Below are 12267 nucleotides of genomic sequence, written 5' to 3'. Positions count from 1 at the left end.
AGTAGTACCATTGACGTGTGTATAGAGTAGTAACATTGACGTGTGTATAGTAGTAACATTGACGTGTGTGTATAGAGTAGTAACATTGACATGTATGTATAGAGTAGTAACATTGACATGTGTAAAGAGTAGTAACATTGACATGTATAGAGTAGTAACATTGACGTGTGTATAGAGTAGTAACATTGACGTGTGTATAGAGTAGTAACATTGACGTGTGTGTAGAGTAGTAACATTGACGTGTGTGTAGAGTAGTAACATTGACATGTGTGTATAGAGTAGTAACATTGACGTGTGTATAGAGTAGTAACATTGACGTGTATAGAGTAGTAACATTGACGTGTGTATAGAGAAGTAACATTGACGTGTGTATAGTAGTAACATTGACGTGTGTATAGAGTAGTAACATTGACGTGTGTGTATAGAGTAGTAACATTGACGTGTGTGTATAGTAGTAACATTGACATGTGTATAGAGTAGTAACATTGACGTGTGTGTATAGAGTAGTAACATTGACGTGTGTATAGAGTAGTAACATTGACGTGTGTATATAGTAGTAACATTGACGTGTGTATAGAGTAGTAACATTGACGTGTGTATAGAGTAGTAACATTGACGTGTGTATAGAGTAGTAACATTGACGTGTGTATAGAGTAGTAACATTGACGTGTGTATAGAGTAGTAACATTGACGTGTGTATAGAGTAGTAACATTGACATGTGTATAGAGTAGTAACATTGACGTGTGTATAGAGTAGTAACATTGACGTGTGTGTATAGAGTAGTAACATTGACGTGTGTATAGAGTAGTAACATTGACGTGTGTATAGTAGTAACATTGACGTGTGTATAGAGTAGTAACATTGACGTGTGTATAGAGTAGTAACATTGGCGTGTGTATAGAGTAGTAACATTGACGTGTGTATAGAGTAGTAACATTGACGTGTGTATAGAGTAGTAACATTGACGTGTGTATAGAGTAGTAACATTGACGTGTGTATAGAGTAGTAACATTGACGTGTGTATAGAGTAGTAACATTGACATGTGTGTATAGTAGTAACATTGACGTGTGTATAGAGTAGTAACATTGACATGTGTGTATAGTAGTAACATTGACGTGTGTATAGTAGTAACATTGACATGTGTATAGAGTAGTAACATTGACGTGTGTATAGAGTAGTAACATTGACGTGTGTATAGAGTAGTAACATTGACATGTGTGTATAGTTGTAACATTGACGTGTGTATAGAGTAGTAACATTGACGTGTGTATAGTAGTAACATTGACATGTGTATAGAGTAGTAACATTGACGTGTGTATAGAGTAGTAACATTGACGTGTGTATAGAGTAGTAACATTGACGTGTGTATAGAGTAGTAACATTGACGTGTGTATAGAGTAGTAACATTGACACGTGTGTGTATAGAGTAGTAACATTAACGTGTGTATATAGTAGTAACATTGACGTGTGTATAGAGTAGTAACATTGACACGTGTATGTATAGAGTAGTAACATTGACGTGTGTATAGTAGTAACATTGACGTGTGTATAGAGTAGTAACATTGACACGTGTATGTATAGAGTAGTGACATTGACGTGTGTATAGTAGTAACATTGACGTGTGTATAGAGTAGTAACATTGACATGTGTGTATAGAGTAGTAACATTGACGTGTATATAGAGTAGTAACATTGACATGTGTGTATAGAGTAGTAACATTGACGTGTGTATAGAGTAGTAACATTGACGTGTGTATAGAGTAGTAACATTGACGTGTGTATAGAGTAGTAACATTGACGTGTGTATAGAGTAGTAACATTGACGTGTGTATAGAGTAGTAACATTGACGTGTGTATAGAGTAGTAACATTGACATGTGTCTATAGAGTAGTAACATTGACGTGTGTATAGAGTAGTAACATTGACATGTGTGTATAGAGTAGTAACATTGACGTGTGTATAGAGTAGTAACATTGACGTGTATATAGTGGTAACATTGACGTGTGTATAGAGTAGTAACATTGACGTGTGTATAGTTGTAACATTGACATGTGTATAGAGTAGTAATATTGACGTGTGTATAGTTGTAACATTGACGTGTGTATAGAGTAGTAACATTGACGTGTGTATAGAGTAGTAACATTGACGTGTGTATAGAGTAGTAACATTGACGTGTGTATAGAGTAGTAACATTGACGTGTGTATAGAGTAGTAACATTGACGTGTGTATATAGAGTAGTAACATTGACGTGTGTATAGAGTAGTAACATTGACATGTGTATAGAGTAGTAACATTGACGTGTGTATAGAGTAGTAACATTGACGTGTGTATAGAGTAGTAACATTGACGTGTGTATAGTTGTAACATTGACATGTGTGTATAGAGTAGTAACATTGAGGTGTGTATAGAGTAGTAACATTGACGTGTGTATAGAGTAGTAACATTGACGTGTATATAGTGGTAACATTGACGTGTGTATAGAGTAGTAACATTGACGTGTGTATAGTTGTAATATTGACGTGTGTATAGTTGTAACATTGACGTGTGTATAGAGTAGTAACATTGACGTGTGTATAGAGTAGTAACATTGACGTGTGTATAGAGTAGTAACATTGACGTGTGTATAGAGTAGTAACATTGACGTGTGTATAGAGTAGTAACATTGACGTGTGTATATAGAGTAGTAACATTGACGTGTGTATAGAGTAGTAACATTGACATGTGTATAGAGTAGTAACATTGACGTGTGTATAGAGTAGTAACATTGACGTGTGTATAGAGTAGTAACATTGACGTGTGTATAGTTGTAACATTGACATGTGTGTATAGAGTAGTAACATTGAGGTGTGTATAGAGTAGTAACATTGACGTGTGTATAGAGTAGTAACATTGACATGTATAGAGTAGTAACATTCACGTGTGTATAGAATAGTAACATTTACATGTGTGTATAGAGTAGTAACATTGACATGTGTACCGGATACTGTTCCTAATCCTGCAGTTATCGTAACTTTTACGAAAAACTTATCTAAAATAAGACTCCTGTATTAATCGTTATTTGGGTCGATTCCACGTGGACCTTGATTCCACTTTACACCTGTATTGGAGATTTTAAAAAGTTCAATCCTATTTATAACATATCATTCAATCGAACGAAGGAGACGTGATAGGATTACTGTCATAAATCCCTAAACGCCTACATAAAGGAGTGTTCACTAACGACAAAACTCTTTGAACAAAAACAAACCAGCCAACACAATAGAAAAATGCATTTCCGTAAAATTTGGACATATATAAATAGCCTTTTAATTTATGTGCACATAGTACAACGTATGTTGTTTCCCTATCGCAACAGGAGATCATTCCGAAGCCCTGCTCTATAACAACGAAATTCACATCTGCTTTTCGACCCTTAACGTTGAATGTTGACATAATGTCAAGTTACATGGACATAATTTATTAACTTCCGACGGGATAACCTACAGTCCTTATGGCGATATTTCACTTAATACTTCTTTACATGCGAGTCGGTGAATCACTTCCAGAAGGACGGAGAAGTTACTTAAGTTTCCGAGCATGAGAATTGTTGAGAACCTGTCATGCTGAATCAAAATCCGTAGATTTGTTTTTTCTCTGCCACACACATCTTCGCCATACAGATTAATCCACAATTTTACACGATTACGTTATTGATATCACGGGCTGATAATAACAGAAAGGTATCCACATAATGCTATCTCAAAAATTGTAAAGCATTACGTCATTAGAATAAATTTGACGTTGAACCAGTTTAAGAAATGTAACAATAATAGATTTTTTTTCTTCAATTGATGATATTTATCCATCGCTCATTTGACAGAATATATACCAAAAACTATATACATCTGTGTGATATTTGTAAAGGGAAGGGTATCATACACTGGCCAGCATATTGGAAGGAAAAAAAGACCGACAAGGACCGATTCGCTGCACCCTTGTCCGTCCCGAGGAGCTGCCCGGTCCTTTGGACTTACAGGATGGACAGGGCAAGACTTGCCAGGGGAGGATTTAGGTAACGGTGGTCCCGACCATCGGCCCTCTCGCGTTGCCTGAACAGAGGTCTGACATCGACGTCATAAACCACATACCAGTTCAACCAACAACGAGGACATGCCGACGTCTGTGGATCAGCAACTCAGAATTTAGGTTATGTATGTATTGAGATAAAAAGAAAAAGAAAACAAAAAAAAACCCAAAAACAAACAAATAAAAAAATAAATAAATAAAGAATTGTGCTTATCTAGTCCCCTTGTCACTTTCATGACAATACAATATGTTTAATTTCAAAAATACATGATCTTATCTGGCTATATTTAACAGATTTAAGATTTTTATTATTCACTCTGACATGCATAGTATGTGTGTTTTCAAGAGGTCACATACAAAAAGCAAATTTTACAAATGGCGGAACACAAAAAATCATATACACACTTTAGATTTTGTTCAAGTCATTCAACAATCATACTGACATTTGAAAGCACACAAACATTGTATAGAGAAACTGAACCTTTCTTTTTTGTCTGATTAAGGTATGTGCAATAATAGTCTGGAATGTATATATTTCTAATTTTCGCATACTTATTCATAAATACTAACAAATAAATAATGATACTCGTCAGCAACATCATTTGAACAAAGGGCAAATTTGATCATTACGAGGTTTACCAATGGCGCATCGTCACGTATCTATGGACTTACACTATTTTTTGTTCTCTTATATTCAATTAAATGAAATAATCTTCAATTTGAAATTAAGACTTTAACATGTAATTCACCTGTCTTCTACCATTTAAAAATTGACATTAGTATCGAAACAAAATTTGAAATAAAAGAAATGTTCAAGAAATTTATATGGAATTTATTTTTAATATATTTTTCAATTTAAAAATAATAAAAAATTAAAATGAAATAAAAAAGTAGATACAGTAATATAAATTCAGTGGGTGCTGAGCGTCGAACCTCTTCTTTGTTGCAAATGTTCATGTAGGTGGCGCGCTAGCTACAATATTAATACATTTCCGGTTTTGTTTGGATGTAAACATTGCAGCATGCCAAGAATCGTTAGAAAGAAAAGTTTCGACAGAACTGTCGTAAAGAAATGTCCCAAATGCGATCAGCAGGTATTTTATCATTTCCTTCATCTTTTGCGATTTCCTTCTTCTTCTTTAACATTATATATGACATAGCTATATGATATTTCAACAGACAATGCCTACTCTATCTAGATTCTACTACAATGTTACGTTCGCCTTCACTTCAGCTGTTCAGTGCAGTAGATCTGTACCATTTATTTGATACCGATTGTAAAACACGTTTGATTATTATATCTGTATACGGGTATTGGTTTACTCATACTTATACCGTAAGATATATACATCTCATATAGATCACAGATGATATCGCGCGATGCACCACAGGGATTCATCTGTTAAAATCAGACAAATGATTAATAATATATAGGGTCTACCTAAAATATATACATCTATGAGGTGGGTCAAATATATCATATGTTTTGTTAGTTGTAATGAATCCCTGTGGGTGTTCTAAGATATATGGTCAAGACAACTGATATACGTATATCAAGATATATTATTTCGGCTTTATTCTACTTGTATAAATTAAACTAAAAATTCAACATATTAAAGTGTTGAATATCATTTTGATTCATTGTTCCAGATTCCAGTGGCTTGCAAACATTGTCCATGTGGGCACCAGTTCTCAAAGAAACCATCAACTCCCAGTAAGCAGATATATATATAGTGGTTTTAAAGTAAGATGTTAGAATGAATATATAGCTATATGTTATAGGAAGGTATATATATATAATGAAAAATACATTGCCAGTACAATTGACCGTACAGCTTCAAACTAAAAATGACCTCGATCTCGTACTCAAGGCAAACATCCTACCACTAGCTATAGGCTAAAGGGAAATTCCCACTAGCCTTATACATTGTAGCTATATAAAGGTAACCATATATGCATATATACTGGGGTATATATCGACCATCTGTCAGAAATCATCCTTCCATTGTCCAGAGCTTGTTATCACAGCTAGATCTAGATTTTACATACACATAATATCTCACATATAGATTTTATTGAATAAAATCTATAATATGTAATATGATTTGTGAAAAATAAGTTATATACAGTATACCACTTTAGGAATTAATTAGCTATTTTTGTAACACTGCTTTTGAACACACCCGCACTGTCAACATGCAGTAACTTGGTAGATTAGCTATATATAGCTAGCTATAATTATACATATTATGTATGTTAATCATTATCAATGACAAAACCACCAAATACCTTCCAAGGTTGTGCTTAAAAAGGTCTTCCAATTACAACGACTTGCCAGCCCTTTGGTTATGGGTGGATTTGGACTAAGTACTCAACCATATATATCTTCTTGTCAATAGCAGAGGAAGAACAGGCAAGCTTTAAGATACGACGTACAGAAAGGACAAGAAGAGAGAGGCCAGATTTCTTCAATCCCATGGTACTTGATGTTCAGGCAAAGCGCGCCAGAAAAAAGGTAAAATATATTCAATATTTATCTGTAGAAAAATATCAAATGATAATTATTCATTTTCATATTGATATTGTAAAAAAACATAACTTAATTAAAGCAGGGCATCCATTAACCTGAGACCTCAACTGCTGTGCAAGTTTTGTATTTGATTCATGACTTTCACATTTTGCTCGTCAGCTATAAGAACTTATATGTTTATACCTTATCCAGACTCAATAAGTTTGCCAAATTGAATGTTTCACTTTTACATAAAGTGTTGTAAAATAAAAAGCATTTATAATAATAAATTGTGTATTTCATATTACAGTGACATACATGTCTATAATTTCATCAAGATCCATTTTTAGCTCACATGGCTCAAACAACAGAAGAGCTTATGCTATGATGCAGCATCTGTTTTCGTTCAACATCTCATTTAAATCGCTACAAGTCCTAAACGCCTGAAAGGATTTTGATGAAATTTAGGCTGGAGCATTATTAGGCAAAGCAGATCCACTGTTTTTATGAATGGAGGGAGTGGCTCACCTAGGGCCAGATAAATGAGGGCCCAATAACAGAGATTGAGATAAATCCTTTAAATCACTACTAGTCCTGAATGAATGGATTTTGATGAAATTTGGTCTGGAGTATAATTGGGCAAAGGAGATCAAACATTGGTTAAAATAAAGAGAGGATGTGGCTCCCCTCATGTCCGGGGCTAGAAGGGTGGGGCCCATAAAGGAAATAGAGACAAATCTTTTATATCGATACTATTCCTTAACATTTGAATGGATTTTGATGGAAGGTCTTGAGTATTATTGGCCAAAGGTAATCCAATGTTAACATTAGTGGAGGTTGCAGCTTCCCTAGGGATGGAGGGGCAGGCCTAATATGGGAAACAGAGGTAAATCCTTTAAATTGCTATTAGTCATGAATACTGAGTGGAAAGAAGACCAAGTGATGTATAAATGGAATGTGTGGCTCAAGCTTCCCAATGGCCGGATAGCAAAAAAAAATTTAAAATCTTTCTTCTTTAATAGTTTTTGTCATATTCTATATATGATCCCCTATATATCAGGCTTATTGAAAGCTAGTTCTTATTGGATTTCAAAATATTGACTTGTCAATAACAAGAGGCTCAGAGGACCTGTATCACTTACTTGGATATTGCAATGGATATGGGGAAATACTCTACATTGATGCAGAAGAATTGAAAGGATCTTCAATATTGCCTATTCGGGGCCCCACCCATCGAGCCTCTTCCTTTCACCCATCAATGTTTCAGACCAAATATGGACCAAATCCTTTCATTCCTACCGATGGAGAAGAATTTTAAAGAATTTACTGTTTATCCCCAATTGGGCCCCACCCCTCAGGCCCCTTGTATTGGGAGCAAGACACCATTTAAACAAAATTGCTTCTTCATCTATGGATGTTTTAAACCAAATCCTTGCATTCCTAGAGAAAAAGAAGGATTTCGAAGACTTTGCTTTCATTCCGGATCCCCTATCAGGTCCCCGAGGGGCCAGATCCACCATTTATACAAAATTAGTTCTCCTTCACCAAAGGATGCTGCATATTGAAATATGATCAGCCTAAAGTGATTTATAGAAAAAGTTGACAAACGGACAGACACAATGGACACTGCATCATGAAATTAGCTCACAAGTCCTTCAGACCAAAAAACTATAAAATAAATCCCTATTATGATTTCAGTCGCAGAACTCCCCACAAGTGCAGGTGGTTGAAACCCCTCCTCCTGTACAAGTAGAGAAAGAGACACCCAGTCGTAAAAGGAGAGGCCGGCCAAAACAAACCCCAACAAAATCTGTGCCTGAAGTAGAAGAAAAATGTAAGAACCAATATTGTAAGAGTCTTAAAAACAATGCCTTGAACACTCTTTGAATAGCATATTACAGAGCTTTGGTTGGCTTGTTTAATGTTCCTGGCTTAGATATTGTGTCAGTCTTGGAATTTGCATTTTTTTTTTTTTGTGCAAAACTCATCTGACTATATTTCAAGAAACCTACATGAATTTCAATTTCATATGAGAGTTGATGTTTTACAAGAATTATTAATTTTTACAAAGTACAAATTTTATTGCAACAAGTAAAGCAGAAATATCTCATATTAAATGGAAGCTTGTAAGATTTTTCTTGCGTCATTAGAGTTAAAGTGCAACAATTAATGCTCTTAACAATTGCATAAAAAAAGAGGCAAATTAACATAATATATAGTCATCTTTTTTTATGTGCCCCATTTATCTACAAATTTTTATGTCAAACTGTAACTTCAGTATTTTAGTCTTCCATCAATGAGGTTAAGACTTGGAAAAGGGTAGACATCATGTAGTTACAAATTATTCTGTTCTTTGACAAGGTCATCCCATATAAAATCACTTAAGGTCAGGGAATCAAATCAAAGTGTTTTTGTGAAAAGAGTGTTTGTTTTGTTACTCCCTTCATTTTGAGCTTGTTCAGTCAACCTCATCTTCACTAATTATCATTGAGGTAATAATTAATATCCAAATCCCAGATCTTTACACCACCGTTTGATGATCTGTATTGCATGTACCAAAGACTGATCTTTAACCCCGTCTTCCCTTTTTCTTCTTAATTAAGATTAAGGGAAGCCTCCTTATGGAATATGAGCAAAGCCATCAAGAACTCTCTTAGAAAAAACAAAATAAAGAACTTTCTAAAAACAATGTTTAGCTGTAAAAATTAGAAATACCACCCTGTCAGCCATCTTGTTTTCCAATCTTAATCTTTCAGTCTTAAAATAAAACATATTAAATTAGGGACCTAGAGAAATCAATAAATTAAATTTGAGGAGAACCATGTAGAACTTTCTGAGAAATAGACTTTAACAAAATTTAACTATCAAAATTCAAAATGGCGGCCTATTGAAAATTTTTTCTGATCAGTCTCAAATTGACAATGCATAAAACTACTTGCAAAGCAGAGCCTACATATTGAATTTGAGTAAAATCCGTGAAAAGCTTTCTGAGAAATAGACTTTAACTGTCAAAATTCAAAATGGCCACTTGTAGGCCATCTGTTTTTTTTATCGGTTCCAGAATTAAACATGCACAACTTGGAACCAAGGTAACTCCATATAAAATTTCAGAGAGATTTGTCTGGTAATTCTCAAGAAATAGCAATAACTTTGACAAGGGACATTTGAACAACCCCACCATCTGATGGTGGTGGGCTAAAAAGTCAGGACCGAGTTTTACCAAGCTTCTTAAGTTACAATTACATTTTTACTGACCAAGTCCACCATCATCAGTTTATATATATTTTTGATATAAAAGGTACATAAAAGACAATGATAACCTAAGACAACGTAATTTGATGCAGTGTTCTTGGTAATTAGTGGCCATGGCAGACACATTTTAACTCGGTCATTTTTCTATCTAAGTCAATCGAAGTTTTTCAAGGATGATTTTATCACTCTCACTTTTTGACCATATTTTCACTGTATTTGTTTATATGTAATCTACAATTATTGACATTTCATTTGTTGACAAGATCAAATGTTTACATTGAATTTTCTTTTTTTTTTTGTAGTACTACCAATAGAAGATGACATGTGTGTGAAGCTGCAACCAGAGAAAGCCCTCCAGTTCAACATTATACTCTCAGATCTCAACAGAAAATTTAGCTTACAGAACTTTCAGCCTTTTTGACAGTCTTGGTGGTGTGGGTGTGGACATGTGTTGAATGTAGCTAGGAACAAATGTGTTGTATGATGTTGAAAAAGATGTGTATACATTGCAGGAAATGTCAGGTGTAAGGAGTAACTATTACTTAAAAAACAGGGGTGCAATTATATGTAAATTATTATATTGGTATTAGTACATATGTAGTTGATGCATGAAAGGCTAGAGAAAATAGAATGTGTGAATACTAGTGTGATAAGATACTCTGACAGTGTTTTATATAAATAAATGTATCGGTAAGTTGAGATTTGTGTTTTATTATATGGACATGTTGTCCTGCTTTATCTTTTTTCCGGAGGTTATCTATGGAGGTTGATAACATTCTGCTGTGACTTTTGTTTCTCCAACCAATCCTTAAATTAATTTTGACTAAAAAGAATTCCAACGATGCAAGTTATGTTGAGTCTCTCCTTGAACCAGGTTTTGGTGATAAGTCGCCTATGTTAGACTTTTGGTAGAGATAGCAAGAAAAAAAAATCTTTTTCTTTTTATGGCATCAATGTATCTCAAGATGAACCATATGTACTAAAAGCTGCCTGTAAAAAAAGTTTACAAAAGAGTGAATGATCAAAAAACATTTTGTCGATTTCAATAACAGTTTAACTCATCTCGAGAGTTTTAGAATGTGTTTAATACATGCAAACCTAATAATATATACACCAGGCGTACGCCAGCATGCCCAGGCTTCCAAATAATTTTGTCAAGATAACATTTATTTATACTTTTTTTTTCATTAGATTATTTAAAGAATTTATTATTCTAATAATATCACAATAAAATATTGATATTCATGTCGATGAGTTTCCTGCTAAACTCTACGTGAACTTGCAAGGTAGGCCTATTTATCCGTCTAGATTATATAACTACCTGGCCAGCATCCGAATAAGTATTGCAATCAAGGAACCTTAAATGTATCTGAATGTCTCCAGGTGTCTAGAGATTCTTCTATGTGTGCCTATTACATCTGGGACTGCGGAACGTTGACATATCGGAGATCAACCATGGACGGAGAATGAATGTCCTCTCTGGCATTGTTAGATTTAGACACAGTGGTTACCATGTTTGTCGAAATATATTTTCACAGTATGTTTTGTGTATATTTTCACAGTATGTTTTGTGAATATGTTATTGAATTTTTCAATTATATCCCTCAGAAATCCCAGGGGGGATTCTGCCCCTCTCTCATGTTCTCCCCCTGGTTAGGTCGGAAAGCATACGTCCTTCCTTCAGTCTGTCCGGGCTTCAACTTCTATTTAGGTCTTGCTACCCACCTGTACACTATATTGTAATTATTAAAATTTGTTACTTTAAAACTGCTAAAGGTCTGTTTAGGTCAAAGATATTTGTCAATAATGAAGTTCTTGTAATATGGACATAGACTGGAGTGGGATGTTATACAATCGACTGATGCATGGGAGATAACTCCTTTATATTACTATACTAGAGATCTTTCACACATGTCAGACTTTTACTTATTGTACTGCAATCAGAATATTCTTTTCTTTTTAAAGAACATAATCAAATTGCAATCAGAATAATAGAATTAAGAAATACCAGGTTTTTGGGATATTTGATAAATGAAATATAATATAGTTTGTTCACTGTTGGCAAGACATGTTTAATTACTTCCCTTTAGACTAGATATCCATCCGACAAAAAAAAAAGGCTGACAGGCGGCCATATCAGATATTGATAGACGACGTTCATTATTGCTATTTCTATGGATCTTAAACTTAAAGGAATTTTATTTGTAGGTTCTTCTTTGTCTCCTATTGTACATATTCAATTTTCTAGTGACTGATTAGGTGAAAAGTAGTAATACATATAGAACAGATAATTACCAAGGTACTCAAAGGAAAGAGAACAGTGCAGAAAAAAGTCAGAAATATATTCAACAAACTCTGGGATCACCTGTTAGTAACTCCTAGCTACTTTTGAACTGTTGAATTCTGTACATGCAAACATCGCATTTGTTCTTGTTCAAA

At 34.3% G+C, this 12267-nt stretch overlaps 1 protein-coding gene across 2 annotated transcripts; it reads left to right on the top strand.

Moving 5' to 3' along the window:
- Positions 1-5056: 5056 nt before the first annotated feature.
- On the top strand, positions 5057-11966 carry LOC117329373 (UPF0547 protein C16orf87 homolog). Of its 2 annotated transcripts, none has more exons than XM_033887298.1 (5): positions 5057-5161; positions 5718-5781; positions 6467-6582; positions 8275-8410; positions 10131-11966. In XM_033887298.1, the coding sequence occupies exons 1-5, from the start codon at positions 5090-5092 to the stop codon at positions 10247-10249; spliced, it is 507 nt and encodes a 168-aa protein (XP_033743189.1). In that variant the 5' UTR covers positions 5057-5089; the 3' UTR covers positions 10250-11966. The 2 variants fall into 2 exon arrangements, with proteins under 2 accessions (XP_033743189.1, XP_033743188.1); XM_033887297.1 differs by having other exon boundaries at positions 5058-5161; positions 8275-8422.
- Positions 11967-12267: the final 301 nt, after the last annotated feature.

Source organism: Pecten maximus, chromosome 6 (genome assembly GCF_902652985.1).
Source record: "Pecten maximus chromosome 6, xPecMax1.1, whole genome shotgun sequence".
NCBI lineage: Eukaryota > Metazoa > Mollusca > Bivalvia > Pectinida > Pectinidae > Pecten > Pecten maximus.
The sequence above is the reverse complement of the archived record's forward strand: the minus strand, read 5'-3'. Positions and strand labels throughout refer to the sequence as shown.

Bases quoted from the DNA above. Each gene is read 5' to 3' on its own strand.
- LOC117329373 (XM_033887297.1), top strand. From the start codon at position 5,090: ATGCCAAGAATCGTTAGAAAGAAAAGTTTCGACAGAACTGTCGTAAAG. The intron at 5,162-5,717 runs GTATTTTATCAT...TCATTGTTCCAG, and splicing joins GTCCCAAATGCGATCAGCAG to ATTCCAGTGGCTTGCAAACA. The intron at 8,423-10,130 runs ATTGTAAGAGTC...TTTTTTTTGTAG, and splicing joins AGAAAAATGTAAGAACCAAT to TACTACCAATAGAAGATGAC.